This window comes from Grammomys surdaster, unplaced genomic scaffold (assembly GCF_004785775.1).
Source record: "Grammomys surdaster isolate TR1022 unplaced genomic scaffold, NIH_TR_1.0 204, whole genome shotgun sequence".
Taxonomy (NCBI): Eukaryota; Metazoa; Chordata; class Mammalia; order Rodentia; family Muridae; genus Grammomys; species Grammomys surdaster.
In genome coordinates, this window is record NW_021604649.1 from 1,195,600 (window position 1) to 1,215,678 (window position 20,079).

General features: G+C 47.8%; 1 protein-coding gene across 2 annotated transcripts; it reads right to left on the reverse strand.

The window, feature by feature from the left end:
- Window positions 1-1,036: 1,036 nt before the first annotated feature.
- On the reverse strand, window positions 1,037-16,945 carry Ppp1r3f (protein phosphatase 1 regulatory subunit 3F). Of its 2 annotated transcripts, none has more exons than XM_028770818.1 (4): window positions 15,918-16,945; window positions 6,684-6,736; window positions 6,304-6,383; window positions 1,037-3,380 (listed from the first exon to the last, which is right to left on the reverse strand). In XM_028770818.1, the coding sequence occupies exons 1-4, from the start codon at window positions 16,916-16,918 to the stop codon at window positions 2,112-2,114; spliced, it is 2,403 nt and encodes an 800-aa protein (XP_028626651.1). In that variant the 5' UTR covers window positions 16,919-16,945; the 3' UTR covers window positions 1,037-2,111. The 2 variants fall into 2 exon arrangements, with proteins under 2 accessions (XP_028626651.1, XP_028626650.1); XM_028770817.1 differs by having other exon boundaries at window positions 1,037-3,383.
- Window positions 16,946-20,079: the final 3,134 nt, after the last annotated feature.

Below are 20,079 nucleotides of genomic sequence, written 5' to 3' on the forward strand. Positions count from 1 at the left end.
AGGAGGCTGATGCAGGAGGATCACAGAGAAGCTATATTAAAAAAAAAAATCCTTGCCAGGCATGGTGGCACACACCTTCAACCTCTCTGTGAGTTTGAGGCCAGCCTGATCTACAGAGTAAGTTCCAGGACAGCCAGAGCTGTTACACAGAGAAACCCTGTCTCGAAAAATAATAATCCTTGAAAAACAGTTGTGTTGAACTTCTTCCTGGCTGTTTTTTGCTTCCAAACCACAAGGCTATTCCTTCTGACTGGTCTTTTCCTCCCCTTCACTATCTGCTGGACTCTTTCTCACTTTTGGGAACTCAGGCCATGTACCATATACTCAAGATTTCCAGAGTTCCCGGCTAGGCTAAGCACCTGTCCTGGGCTTTCCTAGTCCACCAAACTTAACATTGTTAGTGCACTGAGTACTCTGCACAGAGGTTTCTTTGTGCCTCTCCACCCCACTTGTCTGGGAGCTCTTCACTCTGTGTTCACAGGGCAGAGACAAGGTGGTCAATCAGTCAGTATTCATGAAGCTAAGCTGAAGTTGTAGCCACACTTCTCTGGATTTCCTCCACATGTTTCATCCAATGGGCATTTACTGGGCAAATCTCCTTGATGGGCACAGTGCTAGAATAGCCACTGTGAAATGAAGTGTAGTAGGAGAGTGTGGCATCCTGGAAACAAAGTGAAGAAATAGCTTGGAACAGAGATGATCAACTGTCAAATGCTGCCAGGAAGCCATGTGAGGAGACATAACATATAGGTTTAACTGTTGCAACCACAGCATCAGCATGTTTTAACATTGCTGGAAAAAAAGTACAAATTGATGCCATTTCAGAAAGGCATGAGATACTGGAGGAATGGAGAAAAATGGAAAAAGCTCTCACAATAGTTCCTGGTGAAGTTTTGTGGTACCCGTAGTCATATATGCTAGCGCATGCCCATAATCTTACTGCTAGGAGTTTGCAAGTTTGTGAGTTCCCGGTCTGTCTGAGACCCTGCTAGATGAATAAAAAAAAAAAATCACCAAAACAATTACCACTTTTTTTTTAAAGTTTTGCTGTAAAGGGAAGTAAATAAATATATTGTGTTTTATTTTGCTATGCCAAGAGTTTTTATTTGCATGCAATAAATGTATCTAACCTTTGTTTTTAAAGCTTCTGGATTTCCTGTTTGGAGTAGAAATGCAATGTCTGTGGACAACAAATCTGATACAAATTTTTCACAGTACATTAATTCTGGGGCCTTTTCCATTTGGGGGTTTGAGGGGTCTCCCTGCTAGTCAAAAGTTGCTTTTTGCAGTCACCTTAAAACCTTGTGGCTAATCCACGTTTCCATGTCTACAGCTGAGCACAACCAGCCCTGTAGCCACATGACTAACAGCAATACTCTTCCTCTTGGCTCCCACCAAACCCACCCATATACACAGACACAGGCTCCCACAGACAAAATATGCACGACCAAAGGACCACATATATTAGGACCACAAGGCAAAGAGATACAGATCCTCAAGGACACACTGAGGAGGCAGCAATAGGCATGACCATGGCCATCTACTCTCCCAGCACGGACCATGGCCATTCCCCAGAATGTGACCCTATACACTCAGGCCCAAACAGGAGACCAGCACAGCAAGACACATCATTTCTCATAGAGCTCTATTGTGGCATATAATAATATGTACTCTATATAAATTAAATTAAAAATAAAGCTCCAGCAGGTTGCACAGGTTGGTTGTTAATAAATATATCTCTGGGTAATTGTGCCCCAAGACCAGCTCATGACCACTCTCCCTCATCCAGAGAATTATACAAAAATAAATACAGGCTTGGGGTTGGGCAGGTGGGTGGGTGGGTGGGTGGGGGGCATGCCTGGTTCCATTCTTAAATTTCTCACACCATCCACCATTATGTTCCACTCCACAAGTACTACTGCGGGAAGCCTGGTGCCAACTGGAGAGCTCAGAGGCGGGAAGGCCTCTCTCCAGTCAAGCACTCTTAAAATCAAAGTCCCTCAGTAGACAGGCCCTGGGTCTCATCTAACACTCTGGGGTGACAGAGGGACTGTAAATCTCCAGATCCCAGAGAGGAGGAAACCTGCTGTTGCTAACCCTACAGGCAGCCCCTACGAGAACCAGGCCAGAAAGAGGCACAGCACAAGCACCAGAAGGGACACACCACTGTTCAAAGCCACAGGGACCATAACTAGCCCAGCCAGGACACCCAAAGTTTGGGTCAAGGGCCCCCTGAGCTGAGGAGCCGAGCCACACGCACATTCTGCAGGGGCTGCTGGCATGGGAGACCTCTTTGGGAACTCAAGATTCAGGCTTCGACCCTCTTCATTCTGGGAGTTCACAGGAGGCTTGGCTACACTAGACAGACAAACTTCAGTCCCTGTGGGACCAAGGAGGGCAGGACTCTGCTCCTGCTGAACTGGTACAGGCAGCGCTTTCTCAGAGATAGGTATCAAGCTGCCTTCCCGCTCAGTAGGAACCTCCATCTGGCTTTCTGACCCAGCCTCCCCAGGGGACTTGGTCACTCCAACTATTACCCTATCCATGTGCAAAGAGTTGGTGTCCTTGCTCATCCCCTTCTCTGGATTCTCAGTAAACTGACCCTGTGTACCCAGAACCACTGGGCTGTCACATCTAGAGCGCTCAGCCCATGGAATCCACACGTGTCCCATAGTAGCTATCACAGAGCGGTCTCCAGAGAGGATTTCTGGAGGTGATTCCTTAGGGCTGTCCCCTTCAGGGCTAGAAGGAGTGACGGAGAGTCCCTCTTCACCCTCCCCCTCATCATCCGGGTCTTCAGTGTCCTTGATGAGCTCCACGCCACACCCCAGGCGCGCGTAGTGCAGCGTGATCTCCTCAGCCAGGGCACTGTTCAGAGCCCTCTCGGGGCCAGGCCACTTCAAGATCAGGTCACGGTCTGTAAGTACGCCCAGGGGATGACTGGGGGAAGTACTGCCGTCTGGAAAGCCTCCCCCAGCAGCCCCTGCTGCCACAGCTCGCAAGCGGCTCAGGTGTGACTGGTAGAGCTGCTCCAATTCCTGGTCGATGGTGTCTTCACCAAGCAACTCGTCCAAGCCACTCACAATCTCCAGACCCCTGGCAGGCTCATCTGCCATGGCCCCTACCATGGGGGCCTTTCGACCTCCTCCACTTTCCCACGTAGCCTCCATCTGCTGCTGAGTCGGTTCCAGGAAGGAGCCAGCTGCTCTATCACTTGCATCGGGCCCTGAGGCCTGGTCCCTCGGGGGGCCACCCAGGCCACGAGTTGATGGGAGAATCCTGATGGCTGGTGCCTGGAGGACCTCTGTAAAAGCCACAGGTGGGTTGCTTCTGGGGATGTCACCTTCTTGAGGGTGGCTGGTCAACGGAACTTCGGACACCTGCTTCCATTATGTGGATGGGAGACGGAGAGAATAAAGCAGAAGGAGAGACAAGAAGACATAGTAAGAACCAGTACAGCCCACGGCCAGTCCCTAGAGTTTTCTCAGCAAAAATATGTTCAAGAACCCCATGTAATTCTCTCACCAGCAAAGACTTGGTCTTGTATATGCAAAGAGGCAAACTCGAGCAAGTCCAGAGTGACTTCTTTTTGCAGGTGATTCACTGGGCATCAGCACTCAGTGGATGAATGTCCGTAACAAATGAATTCTCTTTTAAAAATATTGATTTCTGGGCTGGCAGGATGGCGCAGAGGGTACTTGCTGCCAAACCTGATGATCTGAGTTTGATCCCCAGGACCCATACATGTGTTGGAAAGAAAAAAGCCAATTCCTACAAGCTGTAGTTTCACACACACACACACACACACAAATAAATAAATATAATAAAATGTTGATGTTTACTTCTTAATTGTCTTTTAACACAGTGCTCAATCTCACAGCAACACTGAGCCCCTAACTTAGTCTCTAGACATGATTCTTCACTGAAAGGAACCAAGGCTTTTTAATGAGATAGCTTTCTCCAGTTTTAGAACAGGCAAAGTACAAGGCCATGATATACTGTCATACCAAGATGTGAGAACAGTCTCACAGAGTAATGGGGAGTATTAGTAGGTAAAAGGAGACGATAAGAGAAAAAAAAATAAAACCTCCACCTGGCTACAGAGAGATATTTCAATGCAAGCATCAAAATAAACAAATACAGTAGATTCAAAGTCAACTATTATGTTTGGATTCTGAGTGACACACTGAACCCAAAGCCCTTCTGATGACCTGTGGAGAAGACAGCATTTTACTGTATATTGACAAATCAGAAGAGGATTAAATATTTACACCACTTTTCTGTACAAACTACATTCTTATTTTCTCTCTCTCTCTCTCTCTCTCTCTCTCCCTCTCTCTCTCTCTCTCTCCTAGAATTTAATCTAGAATTTAATAGAACTTAATGGAATTAGTTCTGTTTAAGTCAATTTTATAATGATAGACGGAACATTTAATAAATATATTTAGCAAACTTAATGGTTTAGTAAATTTAATTTAGTAAAACACTAAAGTAAACAAGATGAATGAATGAATGAGACTAGAGGAAGAGCTCAGTGAGCCGGCTCAGTAAGGAAGGCAGTTGTTACCAAGCCTCACGCTTGGGTCTGACTCCCGGCATCTACACAACAAAAGGAGAGAACTAACTCCTACAGCCTACAGGCTGTCCTTTGACCTCAACACACACACACACACACACAGAGGCACAGGTACACATACGCGCACACACACACTATGAGGTATACATATACCAGATACACACACAATCAATAAATATAATTTAAACTATTTAATAAGAGTAACAAATGTATTTCAACCTGAAGCCAGTCAGCCAAACTCAGGCTTTATCGAACTGTACTTGACAAACAGGGTTTAGTAAACAAACTGCAAAGAAGAAACTGAGGGACTATTAAAAAGTAAAAAGACATATCGATGAGACACAATGGATCCGCCTGACCAGGTGGCCCACGCCTTTAATCCCAGCACTTGGGAGGCAGAGGCAGGTGGATTTCTGAGTTCGAGGCCAGCCTGGTCTACAGAGTGAGTTCCAGGACAGCCAGGGCTACACAGAGAAACCCTGTCTCAAAAAACCAAAAGATAAAAAAAGAAAAAAGGAAGGAAGGAAGGGAAAGGAAAGGAAAGAAAAAAGAAATACAACGAATCACCTTGTTTGGGTCCTGGGAACAGTTATAAAAAAAATTGTATCACTAATCTAATCATTTGACGATATGAAGGGATACTGTTAAGTTTTGGAGCTATGATTATGATTAATCATTGGTGGTTTTTATTTTTGTTTTCTTTTAGGATTATTTTTCTAAGAAACAAACTATAACATTCATGAATTGAACAGTGTCTGGCTCTCTTTTTTCCACAATAATTCCATAGGAAATGGGAAGGGAACAGGGTACACTGTAAGTAGGAATTGACGCATGCCAATATGCATTGAAGCTGGCTGATGCGGGTTCATTATACCAGGCTCTTTTATGTATGTGTTTACTTTAAAATTTTTATAGACAAAAGTTAAAGCACAGCCATTTTAAATGTCTTCTCCTCCCCTGCAGACAGCATCATGGTTCACCAGCTTTTGCCTCCCTGGTGGCCCTGTCCCCACCCTCCTCCAACAGTATCCCACAGCAAGTCACATTCCTCTTCCACTCATGCTCCTCTGTCCCTTGACTCCTCACTAAGAGTGAAAATGGCTAGATCCTCACCTTCGGTCCCATGGCCCACCCCATCTGTCCCTTGCCACTTCCTGACTTCAGCTCCCAATGCCCCTCTCTACTTCCTGCCCCACTTCACCTTGCTCCTGCTTCTGTCACCCGAGTCTTGTTTCTAACAGACAGTAGCTGAGGCCCTGCCTTAGGGACTTGCCACTTGCTTGGAATGCTCTTCTCTCAAGCCTCACTTCTCAGGCCTCTCCCTCCCTTCCTCTCTCTCTCTCCTTCTGTCCCTCCCTTCCTCCCTCTGTCCCTCCCTCCCTCCCTCCAATTTACCTAAGCATTCATCTTCAGCTCAAATACCTCACATTTAAACCATGATTATAATATGTCTCTACCCTAACATGTAATCCCCATACAGATGTCATTTGGGTTGGGTTTCCAGTGTCTATCACACATGACAAGCCTTGCCTAAATGTTTGCTAATTCACAGTTAAAACCAAGTGAGTAATTTCATCCTTCCCTTACCCCCATCAAATTCTGTTTTTTGTGATATCACTCCCCACCTCCACTCCCACTTCTAGGAGAGGCAAAAGTAGGTCCAATTGTGGTCACACTGTGAGCTCCCTATGTGGCTGCTCACACCAAGGTTACATGGGCCTGCTCACCTGAAGTGTCATCTGGGGCCATGGACGGAGAGGGGTAGGGGCCAACAGGGGACCCAGTGTCTCTCGAACATCAGGGTGTTCTGCGGAGAGAAGAGAAAGGCAATGTTGAAGCAAAACAGGTATAGAAGTAGCCTAATTCTGCTTCTCTGTGACATTAATTGGAAGTTCGCATTGGAAGCTTTTTGTGACAGTCTAAGGAAGATGTGACCTTTTTCTTTTTTAGATAGAAACAAGGAAGAAAGAAGTGGTAAAAGGCCACAAGAAAGGTTAGGAGACATAGCTCAGAAGCAGAGCATTTGCCTAGCACACATTGAGCCCCAGCACTATGAAAAACAAAGTATTAAAAAGGCTAGAACTCTGCAAGGCAGCCCGATGCTTACCTGCTAGGGTATTATCGTCTGTGCTCCGCATCCTCGGTTCTTCCTCAAGAGGCCTGTGGTGCAGACAAGACAGCACATACATATGACATCCTGAGAGGTCAGTTCTACCTCCCACACAGATACCTTCTGGGCATTCTGTGATGACCCATCTTCACCTGACAGCTGCTATTTCCTCTTTCCCTGTTTTTCAGTCCTTTGGTCATAAGAGCCCTATGCAATCATGGTAGAAATTTTACAAAATACAGAAAAACGTAAGGATTCAGGAAACAAAACAATCACAGATGAGCCAGAGGCAACAACAGTTACTATTGGAAAATTTCATTCCACACATTCCCTGAAACCATTTAGATTCTGCAAACATACTTTCACAGCTGGCTTTGTCCATTAAACAGTAAGAAACATCATTATAGACTTTTGCAAACATTGAAATAACGGCTGCTTTGTGCTTCTATCAAATGGCCTTGACATTATTGATATAGCCATTCCCTTCCTACTGAGTAGCTAGCTTCTTTTCTTTATTTTATAGTTACAAACCAAATATCAACAGGCACTCTTGGATCACTTATTTAGGGTTTGTTCCTGGTTCTCACAGAAGCCTTTTTTTTTTTTTTTTTTTTTTTTTTTTTTGAGAAGGGCGGACAGAAAAGACTGAGGGACACAGGAAGCAGCAGAGGGAGGAGAGAAGGCAAATGGAGATCCAGAAGGGAGTCAGAACAGCCTGTGTCCTCTACCCCACACTTCCTTGGTCCCCATACCAGCTTGCTAGGATCCATCAACTCCTTGCAGGCAACATAGAGCATATAGGGAAGTCAAGAGGAATACAGATGGAAAGCCAGCTATCTGGCCTGGAACAGAGCAGTAACTAAATCAATGGGAGAAATCTATTGGTCCAACTGTTCCTCTGCCAGCCAAGTTAGATCCCTGAGTGACAAAAGCCAAGTACTTCAGCTAGATACTACCGGGAGCCAGACTTTATCATGGAGTGATCACTTTTCTTATTCTTACTAGTGAGTATCAAATGTTCACAAATGAGGCAGAGGGAAAAAGCAATGATTACAGGATTCAGAGACCTGAGGGAAATGGAAACAATCACAACTTTTTCTTCCTAAGAGATGACAGGACACTGTTGACACTTATTAAAAAAAAAAAAAAGTTGTAACTTTGAGAAAAGACCTCATCAGAATCACCTTCACAGAAACAGAAGGTTGCTAGCAGGCCTGTACACAGTACTGTGATGTTAACCAATGGTCTGCATGTCTCACATGTACTGATTTAATCCTCGTGGTGACTGGGAGGGAGGTACTTCTAAATCCTTTGAAGTGGCGCTAGTTCCACTATCCCCATCTTATGGATGATGAAGCAGAGGCTAAGGAAATGACTCAAGATTATGCAGACAGGATCAAAACCCAGATTTTTAACCAACAAGCTGACGCTGTTTAGATAAGAATCTATGTGACTGTACCCAACTCAATCTCTAGCCCTATCTAGAAAGAGAGGTAAGAATGAGTAACAGACACGTACGTCTATTCCCTCCCTATCTTTCAGGAAGGCTTTTCACCTGCTCTTTACTCTTGTATTCGCTATGTGTACAGTTCCACAGTAGATATGGATAGACCACTACCAAAGTAGCTACAAGAACCTTTGATCAGCACTTTGGAGGAAGAAACTTAAACTGTATATAAGGACCTAGAGTCTGGAATCTTTGGAAGGCATTCTTCCTCTGTAGTCTAGGGCTCACAAATCCTACCAGAGGTATTTCAGTCTGAATATTACAGAGCCTGGGGCAGGTGACTCTAGGAGCCCAGCCAGCAACTTTGAACAACACAGATGAGAAAAGAAGATTCAGGAAAAATTACCTTAAATCTAAACCGGTCTCTTCAGTGGGTCTAAAAATCCAGACCTTTGAATCTACAGCTCGTTATGACTTTCACCTAGCGGAGATAACATCTTTTGTTTTGGTTATTTTTTAACCGTCTTATTAAAACTGGGCAGTGGTGACACACACTTTTAATCCCAGCACATGAAAGGCAGAGGCAGTCAGATCTCTGTGAAGTCGGGGCCAGCCTGATCTACAGAAAGCGTTCCAGGGACAGCCAAGGTTACACAGTGAAACTGTCTTGAAAAACAAGACAAAAAAAAAAAACCTACTTTATTGGGATCTTCTAAAGTAAAACTAAAAGAGTAAAAAAAAAAAAATCTTTAGCTTTCAAGAACACTCCCAACTGGACAGAAGGCTAGCCCTTCCTACCAGAGACAGGCCTACCCAAGCTTGCTTGTAATCTGGCTCAACCCTGACATGCACAACAACCAAGCTTCTGGTAAGTCATAGATGCGAGAGAAGAGAACTCAGGCAGCAGCCCCAAGCAGGAAAAGAGACTTCTAATCAGATGAAGAGAAATACATTCCAAAACTGGTCTTCAGTTGCCACACCCCTCCCACAGCTGAAGCCATCCAAAGAGCAGCCCAACTCAAGATCCACAGTCAGCAGAAGCAACTTGTTTTCCCAAGCTCTAAGAGTTGGAAAGAAAAGCAGGGGGGGAGGGGCAGGGGAGACTGTCGCTCATCTCTTCCACTGTGAGCCGTTTTGTTACTACATCAAAGTCATTTAAAAATTTTACATGTATCCTTCAAAACAGGAACCTTTCCCTCTTCCAAATGTAGAAAGTATGATTTAAGGAACTGTCTCTATCCCCGCTAACTACACTGCATACTGATAACATCCCAAAATGTCCCCACTTTGAAGACAGTGTTTCAAACAGTAGGCAGAGGGGGGTATGTGTGTGAGAGAGACAGACAGACAGAGAGACAGAGAAACCTTTGAACTCTTTCACGGTAAATTTTGGAAGGAGCTGCGACTGCAATCAGCATAAGGAAAGAGAGTGTTAAGTGTCCAGACTCACCGATCAGTAACAGTTCTTAGAAAAATGGAAGGAAATTAAGAACAAAACTGTACATATGGTGTGCCTGTTCATTTTCAAGAATAAAACCTGCTCTTTTGGCACCTGTCCCACAAACGCCATGCGGCATCTCTCGGGGCCAATGAACACACAGTGGGGCCAGGACACACAGTGCTGGGAATGTGTTGGCATGCCTTGTTTGAGTACTTGTGAATATGAGTCCAGCCCATCTTACCTAGAAGGGACCACTCTACTGGGTGCAAAAATTCTTCCTGTCATAAAGAAACTCAACAGCTACTTGACTTCAGACAGTACCTGGAGACCAGGGGATGAAACTTCAGAAAGGGGTGGCAACGGCCCCAGCCCAGGCCAGCAGAGATAGAACAGAAAGTTAACAGGGCTAAAGAATGAATGAACAAACAAGGGCTAATAAGTGCCCAAGAGAAATGCAAAGTAGAGAGTCAGTAATACCACCACCGCCATCATCATCTGGGTCCTACGTGAGCACTCCCAGCATGCCAAGTTTCAAAGAAATGTGCTTGCCCAAAGTGGGTCATGTGCTGAACCCCAGAGGGAAACAGGCACAGCCCAGCTCCCATGGAAATAATCTGATGATGCTGTCCGGGGAGGGGGGAGGAGAGAGGCGTGGCTTCCCAAAGTTGCTTCAAGATACTTGGAATTCTGGTCACCTTAAGTCATGTGCTTTAGGGGCGTGGGGTGAGGAGGCTGTGAAATCAAGGTATATAGGGCTCTGTCCTGCCTTCTCCCAGTGTCAGCCTCAACTCTAGGACTTGTGCTCTGTGCAGCAGCTTGCCATGCCTCAAGCTTCATCTCAGTGACAATTCTATGGCCACAGGCAGGAGGAGAAAACCATTTTCCTTCATAAGCCAGCACATTCACATGAGTCAATATAGACACAGACACAAAGAGAACTGAAACACTTGCTCTTCAAAGGAATACTTACCTCTACTGCACGTCAAGATGTGCTGTGCTACTTCCTATACCAGTTTTCAATGTTTGTTGGAAGCTATCAAACTGATTTTGCATCTCAATAAATGGCTAAAAAATGCAATGTTTAATAGTCTCAGCTCTCCCACATACCAGCTGTGTGACCTGGGACAAATTACCTCACCTCTTGGGCCCTGGTCTTATTTATAAGGAAGAAATGATAGTAATACTTCAGTGAATTTTAAATGGACTGAGGAAACATGCGAAGCACCAAGAAAGTGCTTAAAATGAATTCTTTTGGAATGACACTGGGGCTCTGAAAAAGGAAGCAATTTGTCCGGCCATTCCCAGTGGTAGGACCCATCTGGCAGTCTAGTGCTGCCGTTCTGAACTGGAGCGCTAGCAGAACTACACAGGCTCAGATCCCTGCTCTGCCACTTAGGTATGCAGCTTCCAGCCCACAACCTTAACCATGATGGCCTAGCAGTTCTCTGTAGAACAAAGGGACACGTTCTCATGAAATCCTCTCTCCAAACCATTTAGATATCCCCAACCCACCCCATTTCAAGTCTATTGTTCTCGTTTCTATGAGGTCACCAACTTAGTCACCCATTCAGTTACAGGTATACCTAAAACCTGTGCATCAGGGATAGTGACAGGAGACACACTGGTGAGCAAACCCAACAATGAAATTTAGAATTTGATGTGGAGACATTTGAAAAAATACTCAAACTCGTTATTTCAACAAATATTTATTGAGCACCTACTAAGTGCCATGCACTAAGGCAGGCCTTTGAAATTACAGTGGTCACCAATGCAGAGCATGTCCCTACCCCTCACGGAGCTTACAGTCTAACATTGCAGTCACCCAATAACCCCCTAATAAAGGTCTTACTACAGGCGAAAGCCAGTGTGCCTTTAAAAAAGGAAGGAACATGCTAGAACACTAGGCCCTGGCACAGACTAGAATCAGCAAGGGCTTAAGGATGCTTAGAAAACAAGTGTGGGACATGCATGGTTATGGAATATGAGGGTGGTTGGGAACACTGTGTGGGAGACAGTCAAGTTTGAGAAAACTAAGGACTCAGTCAAGCAGAGATACCGAGTTTAGTAACTGAGGCTGAAAGAACACGGAGAAAGGGCCAGAGAGTTTGAAGAATGCAAGTAGAATGTGGTCCCAAAGCGAGAGGAGACCTGAGTAGGAGCAGTTAGCCATTTCAAGAAGAAAGCCTCGAATGTCTGTTTGGCCAAAGCCAGAGACTTAACAAAACTGCAGACAAAGCAAACGCTGTTGACTCTTCAGGTGAGGGGACTAACCAGAAGCAAACAGCAAGGTGGCTCAGCAATTACAGACAGAAGCCCTGGCCTGAGGCTAGGTCAACAGAAAGGAGCAGGTGAGAGGAACAGGAAAAAAGCCTAACAAATGGGGCGTAGAGTCTCAGACTCTGGAGCAGATGGCAGAAAATGAAGCTCTAGAGCAAAGAACAGGGACTAGCCTAAAGTGGGAACAAGGGACCCCTCCTCACCTACAATGTGAGGGGTGCTGATGTTCAGATGTGGGGGCTCCAAAGGGTAGGCATTCCTTTCTTATGATGTCTATTGTGTTTGAAGAAGCAAGAGGCAAAGTCTAAAGGTAAAGAATACTTGAAAGGCTCCCATGAAAAGATGAGCCAAGGGTGGATCAAAGGACACACAGGACAATGGGGCAGGATGAAGATGGCCCTTAACTTGGGGTAAGGCTCACATGCTAGCCTATGTGGCATTTTCCAACTTGATTTGCTGATCAGTGCTAGGAATAAAACTGGGGACTTAAAGAGACTAGGCTGTACAAACTTCCCTGAGGATTCCCTCTTAGCCCTGAGGAGTCTCCATGAGAATCTGAGGGGTACAGGAAACACATTCTTGGTGAAGCAAACAGTATGAGCAACAACCCCAAAGCAGGAGTAACAGAAGGGATGTGGCGACAAGAGCTCGGGAGCAGAAACCAACATAAAGTCAGACTAGATGAGCCAGACTAGGTGCATAAAGTCAGACTAGATGCATAAAGCCAGACTAGATGCGAGCATAAAGCCAGACTAGATGCATAAAGCCAGACTAGATGCATAACGCCAGACTAGGTGCTAGCATAAAGCCAGACTAGATGCATAAAGCCAGACTAGATGCGAGCATAAAGCCAGACTAAATGCATAAAGCCAGACTAGGTGCTAGCAGAAGCCAAAGCAGGCACCAGTGAGGGTGTTTAAGGGCCAGCCGGATTTTTGTTGATCTTTACTTTTAAGAGGAATAGGATACCTCCTCAGAGTGTAAAGCCAAGACACAGCAGAAGGACTCCTCCTTCCCATATCAGTCCACGCACCCAGGACACAAAGCTTCTGCGCTCACCCAGAAGAGAGGGACTTAAAGTAATCTAGCTCACAGAAACCACTGCTGAGAACAAATGAGACTATACAAAAATAATCAGCAAAGTGCCCAGCAAGGAAAAGGGGCTCGGCCACGTGTCACTTGGTAAGGCTTCACGTAAGCCTTGCCACCTGGCTCTACCACAAGCCCCTGGTAGTCTTGGAACCAGTCTGTATCTTCTCTGCTTGTTCCTAGCACTGTGCTCAGCACAAAACATGCCCTACCAAAAATGCTCCTGTTGGATTATCTCTAAACCTATTGGGTACTGAAAACCTGGTCCTGCAACCCAGTGAAAGCAGCCATTTGAGCCTCTGGACTACATCCTCATGGCTGCCAATCATCCCTTCTGACCCCACCTGACGAGGGCCAGCTGCACAGTGGGCCTGCGGCCACCATTTCTGAAGCCCTCTACAGCAGGCCTTCCACAGATAAGAAAAGGGTATCCCCTGAGGTCCACCACCATTTCCCCAGAGGGCTACATCACAGGGGGTAGCTGTTCTTCAACAGCACTTCAAATCAGCAGCAGCACACAGGCCTTAAAACAATAATAAGTTGAAATGTATTTGCTAGGAAAGCCACCGACCTACAAAGAAAACCTTATCGCTGATCTAGCAGTGCACACCAGCCTCCCCTTTGCAAGAGCTGAGATCAAAAGATAAAGAAGCTATCAAAAAGCCATCTGCCCACTTAAAATAACATCTCAAGTCACGTTGGGAACCACAAACATGGGGCCAGCTACCAAAACAATTGTCTAAATGAACTACTTCAATTTCTCCTTAAAACCACCCATGTATTTTAAAAGAAAAACACCCTCTCCACCCACCTTGGCATGGCAAGGTTTTGATTTGTCTGTTCCCTTCCTTTCGCATTCTTGAAAATGACCAAACTTTAGAACCCAACTGTCCTATCTTAAAGAAAGGGCTCTCCCACAGCTGCCAATGGGATGAGAAGTGATTGAAATGCAGGCGATTCTGGGGGCACTGGAACTGGGTGTTACACCAGTGCATACATGTGTCAATCTTCTGAGCCATGCACTTGGGGTCAGTACAGTCCGCTTCTGTATATCTCAATAAAACATGAAGCACACATAACAGGTACAAGGGGGAAAAGGGAAGAGCTAAGAGCACCAACAGTGAAATGCAGAATTTGTTTTTAAAATAGTGTCCCTAACATTTCCTCCCTGGCCTTGCTATTTACTAGCTGAGTGACTCTGAGCAAGTGGGAGCACCTCTCCGAGCTCCCCATTTCCCTTTAACTAGGACTCAATATAGCACCTACAATCAACAGCACATTCAGCGGGCCTCAGGAGAAGAACGTCCCTACCACTCTTATCAGAGATCAGGAAATGCTGACCACCAGACCTTTTACAGCTACAATTATGCCTCAGTTACCTTGCCTACAGGTGCTGCATCTAATTCAGCCACACAGTGGGAAAGCCATTCCTCTCTGACAAGTGAGAAAACTTCAACAAGACCACACAACCAAGCTGCATTTGGGAACGGACTACGTGGACTGCACGTGAGCATCTAAGCATTAATGCTGATTAACAGCACTTTGGCACCACTTTGAACTAGGCTCAACCTGAGTGCTTCTACTCATCCTGTGCGGTACAAGCCGTAATTACCTGTTTTACTGATGGGGGTGGTTATTTACTGCATGATGCAGTTAAGAATTGGATACAGTTAAGAATTGGATACGGTCACACTAGAAAGTGGCAGGCTTAGGGTTTGAATCCAGGTAATCTAATGGCGGAATCCAAGTTCTTAATGCTTCAAGGTCCATCTACTAAGAGCTAAACCTTTCCGTTCAGAACCACTCACAGCCTAAGCCCTTACCACAACCAGCAAATCCCACAGCACCCTGCTCCACCATGCAGCTTCCAAGGGCCAAAAGAGCAATCTCCCATTCCCATTTCTCCTAGGAGCAGGAAAATGTATGCATTTCATAGGGAAGCTAACTGATCCTGGGCATCGGGCCTGGCCGTTGCCCTTGACAAACTTATAGCCCTGGTAAAGACCTAGAAAAGCATTATATCAGTCCGTTTATAAGAGGTGTGAGAGAGAGAGGGGGGGGGGGGAGAAGCTTCGAGGCCGCTTCTCATCAGTTTCTGCCTCTGCCAAGGCTAAGGTTTTAATATAGCCTCACTCCCTAAACTCCACAGGAGGCCTCACACTACCAGAGGAACAGTAAAAAAGTGTGCATAGACTTCAAAGCCAGAAATGGTTGAAACTAAAAAGCCAAGTACCACCACTTCCTCAACCAGTTTCTCTACTCTGTAACTCTGGCTTCCTGCTGTCTCAGATAGGAATCAGATTCCACTCCCCACACCGGGAGACCCTTAGTCAACACCATCACAACGCACGTTCTCTCCACTCCAGCACACTGGCTGACATTCATACGAAACTCATAACCACCTCAGGACCTCGGAATCTGCTGTTCCCGCTACCTACATCTTCCTTCCACGTATGTACACCACTGCTCCGTACCACTCTGGACTCAAGTTTAAATGCCACCTCCTCAGAAAGAGTCCTACCTGGTCCAAATTCTACCAACTCGCTCGTCCATAACTCTTCGTTATCACCGTCTGGGACTCTTCACGAGAGCTCACCCTCAACACGTCTGCAGCAGCCACTCCCTCCAGAGCCTTACAGTATTTTCCTCTGAGCACTAACCTTAGCCCTATTTATCTTATCTGCTTGTTTGCTTTTGCATTCTGTTTCCCAGAGGAGCCTTGCGGGATGGTTAGGGACAGGGAAGAAGGTGTCTGTCTTGTTCAGGGCCTTATAGTGGAACTCAATAAATGAATGAAACCCCAGTATTTAAAACAGTGCCTAGCACATGTTTGGACTCCACTACTCTTTGACCGAATGCACCCTCCTGCCTGTCCTGGAGAGCAGGCCTGGGGGAGGGGGAACTTCTGGGATGGGAGGCTTGTCCTCCATTCTACATCGAGCCCTGTGTTGGTGGAGGTGGCGCTGGCAGACATTACCTGCGCCTCACCGGCTTCATGCAGCTCTTCAGCTGCCTGGCCTCAGCCTCCACAGGACCCTGGCACTCAGGCTGTGGCTCCAGCTGCTGCAGCTGCTGCTGCTGGGGCAGCCCTTCAGCATCAGTGGGTGTGGGAGCGGGTGCGATCCGGAGCAGGACAGTGTAGTTGCGGCCATGGTTGTTGGCCCAGAAAGTGCCCTCGGGGGTCTCATAGCGCACCACGAAGTCGAGGCGCGCCCCATCGCCCGCGCCCTCAGCAAAGGGCAGCTGGAAGGCAAAGCGGTCAGTGCGGCCCCCGTCGTCGGGTGAGGAGGCAGACATCTGGCCAGGGCCCAGGCCTAGACCCGGATCCAGGAGGGGATCTCCTGCTCCTACTCCTCCCACTCCTGCCCCAGGCGGGCTGCGTGGGACATAGCGGGCTGGGTGGTCGCAGAAGGTAGCCCAGCCGTCGTGTGAGGCCCGCACGTGCACCGCCTTCTCGAAGGAGCGGTTCAGCACGCGCACCAACCCGCGCACCACTGGCGGGCGCCCCCCAGGCACCCACACCCCGGAACCCCCGGGAACCGCTCCAGGAGGCGGCAGTAGCGCCTCCAACTCCACCATCACGCGCCCCAACCGCTCCAGACGGCCCGGCGCAGGCGGCAACGAAAATGTGGGCACCAGGTAAAACCCCCCGCCAGCGGGAACGGGGCACAGCGGAGAGGGATCGGGAAAAGCCTCCTCTTCCTCCTCCCCTTCATCCCCATCCTCGCCATCGTCGTCCTCATCAGCCCCGCCACCGCCGCCATCTTGCCCGGTCGCCGCCGCCATCTTGCCCGCCCCGGGCCCGCCCCACGGCCGGTAGCGGCGAAGCTGCGCCAGAGGCAGCCCCAGGGCCTCGTCAGCGAACAGCACCCTCCGCGGGGCCACCGCTGCCTCAGCCGAGGCGCGGGGCTCTCCCGCAACCGGCGATGGGGGCGCGGGATGCCGCAGCGGTGGCTCCACAGGGGCCGTGCGCGCCATATCGGCGGCGGCGGCGGCGGCACCGACGGCACCGGCGGTGGGACCTACGGGGGCAGGGCCTGAAAAGGCGGGCAGCCAATGAGAACGCCAGAACCGGGGGGTGGGGCTCCAGTGGAGCGTAGGCGGCAAGATAAAGACAGGTACGGCCAGCAGCCAATGGACAGCCCCGCGGGAGTGACGTAGTGGTGACTGACAAGCAGAAGAAGCTAGCAACCAATGAGGACGCCCGAGTGTGGGCGGGATGGGAGGCGGGATGATAACGGAATCAATGGAGAGGCCTGAGTGGGGTTAATGCGGGACCGAAGATGAAGCTACCAGAAGTATGACAGTTAGCGGGAAAGTCTGAGCACGAGCGGCATGGTGGACAGCGGGAAGATGAAATGGCTACAGGCGATGGGGGCAGCGGGGAGCGAACCCGGAGGTCCAAAAACTGGGAGATCCGCAGGTTGCGTAGGCGGTGAGACATAAGAAAGATAAAAAGAACAGCCAATGGAGAACTGCACGCGAATGATGTAGAGACAGAATGACGATAATGGTTGCAATGAGCCAATGGGGAGTCTTGTGAGCGCACACTATGGCTTCAAGAGGCGGTAACAGGGTGGATCTAGCCAATACAGAGAGTGAACAGAGGCTGGAAGACAGTGTGTGAGCAGACACAGAGGCGGGACTGTAGCGGGGGTGGGGGGAGCACTAGGGCATGTGAGGAGTGAAGGTGGGGACAAGAAAGAGATGGGGAGCCAGGGGTGAAGGCTGTGATATCTCAAAGGACAGTGCTAGTATGGGATTAACCAAAGCCGAAGCTAGAAAAATGTAGCTGGAAAGAAACTTTGGAGGCAAGATGGGAAAGCACACTCAAGGATGGTAGTGTGGGTGCTGTGAAGGAAAGCGTGAGTAGGCAATAAATAGGTTACAGTGGAAGAAGGTGCACAGACTGAGCCTGAGCTATTGAGTGATTGAGCACAGAATCAGAATTCAGACAATAACACCAGGCCTCTGGGGTATGGCTTTACCTTTCCCTAATCTTCCACGACTCCCCATGGCCCCACGAATTCCTAGAGCCCCTAAAAGCCCAGACTGTATTGTGAGACCAAAGCAACACAGTTGTCCTATCCGTTCCTGGGTGTGTCCTGCCGGCCCCACACCACCACACACACCTCCTACCCTTTTTGTGACCAATGCAACTAGCCAAGAACGTTCTTGACTGTTCCTTAGAGTCCTCAGTTGAGCGCTGATGTTCTTCAGGACTTGGCACCATGCATGAATAGATCACAAAATAGGAAATAGAGCCTTTTTTTTTTTGAAGAATTAGCTTTTTCTAACTCACACTTAGTATACATTGACAGTATGTCATCACGAGTTGATCAGCTAATGTAAGTTCAAATCAGAGTCCTGCCCTTCTTGTTCATTTTGACACTTTGCACCCCACAGTGGCTTTCTTTCCCCCTTTCCCCATCTCCTCTGTTCAGAATGCTGTCCCATCTGTTTCCTTTATCTAGTGGATTCTTTTCATTCTCCCTCTGAGATCGCAGCTCCTATGGGAATGGACTAGATTTTGCCAGAATGTTCATTCACACATCCCCCACTCCGATTTAGTAACTTATTAGGACTGTCTGCCATATGCCAGCTTCAGGGAGTACTTTTATCTAACCCTCATAACACCCCTAACAGGAAGGCCATCCCTTGGCCCTCATAGTCTCTCTGTTCCCCCTGTCTGTGTCCAGGGTCGTGAAAGGAATATGTCCAGCTACAAGTAGCAGAAGAATAATGACATAATGAAGGTAGAATTTTTTTTCTCATCTGAAAGTTTAAGGCAGCAAGTGATCTCAGGACTCCATCCTATCTGGCCATTTTAGGTATCACCTGTGTCCTGGTCTTGCCTCAGAGTCTCATTCTTCAGCAAATCCTGTAGGTTATCTATCCAAAGCACTTCCCAAGCAGGATATGGTGATGTATGCCTGTAATTCCAGCACTCAGGGTGCTGAGGCAGGAGGATCACTGAATTCAAAGCCTAGGCTGCAAATGTGACCTTATCTAAAAAAATAAAAAGGGTTAGGTGCAGCTCAGTGGTAAAAACCACTTCCTAGCAAGTGTATGGGCCCCGTCTCTAGCATCATTTTTTAAAATCCCAAATCCACCTTTTCACTACCACTCCATCAACAGGCTCAGCACCAGTGCCAGTCCCCAGTGCCAGTCCCCTGGACTACTGCAGTCGTCTCCTATCCCCTGTGCCATATTCAGCCATCTAAGAGAGCCTCTTAAGTCCTAACAGTAATGCCTCTCCTCTGGTCCCAACACTCCTCTGGCTTCCTCTACACTTAGAGGAAAAGCCAAACCTTCACCATGTCATAAAAGGCACAAGCCAACTAGTCCCTCTCTGACCTTACCTCCTGTTCCTCTCCTTTCCACTCATGTCACTCCAACCACACCAGACTCCTGGTTAACTCTGTAAAGATCCAGCACACTCGGCTCAGGGCGTTCACACTGACCCTTTCCTCCCAGCTCTGCATATCTTCTCCCCATGGCTCTCTTCCTCGCCTATGCCTGCTCTTTGTCAAAGATCCCTTTCCCTGGGGACATTGCCCTTGACCTGCTAAATCCTGCCCATTCATCATCAATTCCTAGCCCTCCTGGTCCTCTTCCCCAGAAACCTATGTGAGCCAATACAGTGATGATGGAGAGGAGAGAGCACCCTCTGACAAGCAGACCCCTAGCTACCATGCTGCAAAGACCCTGCCTTTATGCTCCGGTAACCTTAACACTCCCACATCCACAGCCCCACTCAAGTAGCCTCCTGGAAATCTGTGTCACTTACCCCTCATTCACTTTTCCTGCCACCTCTCTGACCAAGCTTTCTCACAGAGTGGCAGGAAGATGGTGACAAGGATATAAAGAAGGATGCAGACCAGACCATGAACCCTGAGAAGATGAGTGCCTATTCTAAAAAGAGACTGGTGCCAGGGCAGGAGACTAGAACTGTCTCAGAGACAAAGAAGATACAGGGACTAGTTGGGCCCAAGCATACAGGGAGCAGGGAGCAGTAACTTTGGGGCATAGCTCCAGTCAGCTGGCCAAGACTCCCAGTTAGGTACGCTCTTCACTCCTCCCCTACCCCTCCCACACACAACCACAACTGTTAAGCTCCTAGGATCCATGCGGACCTC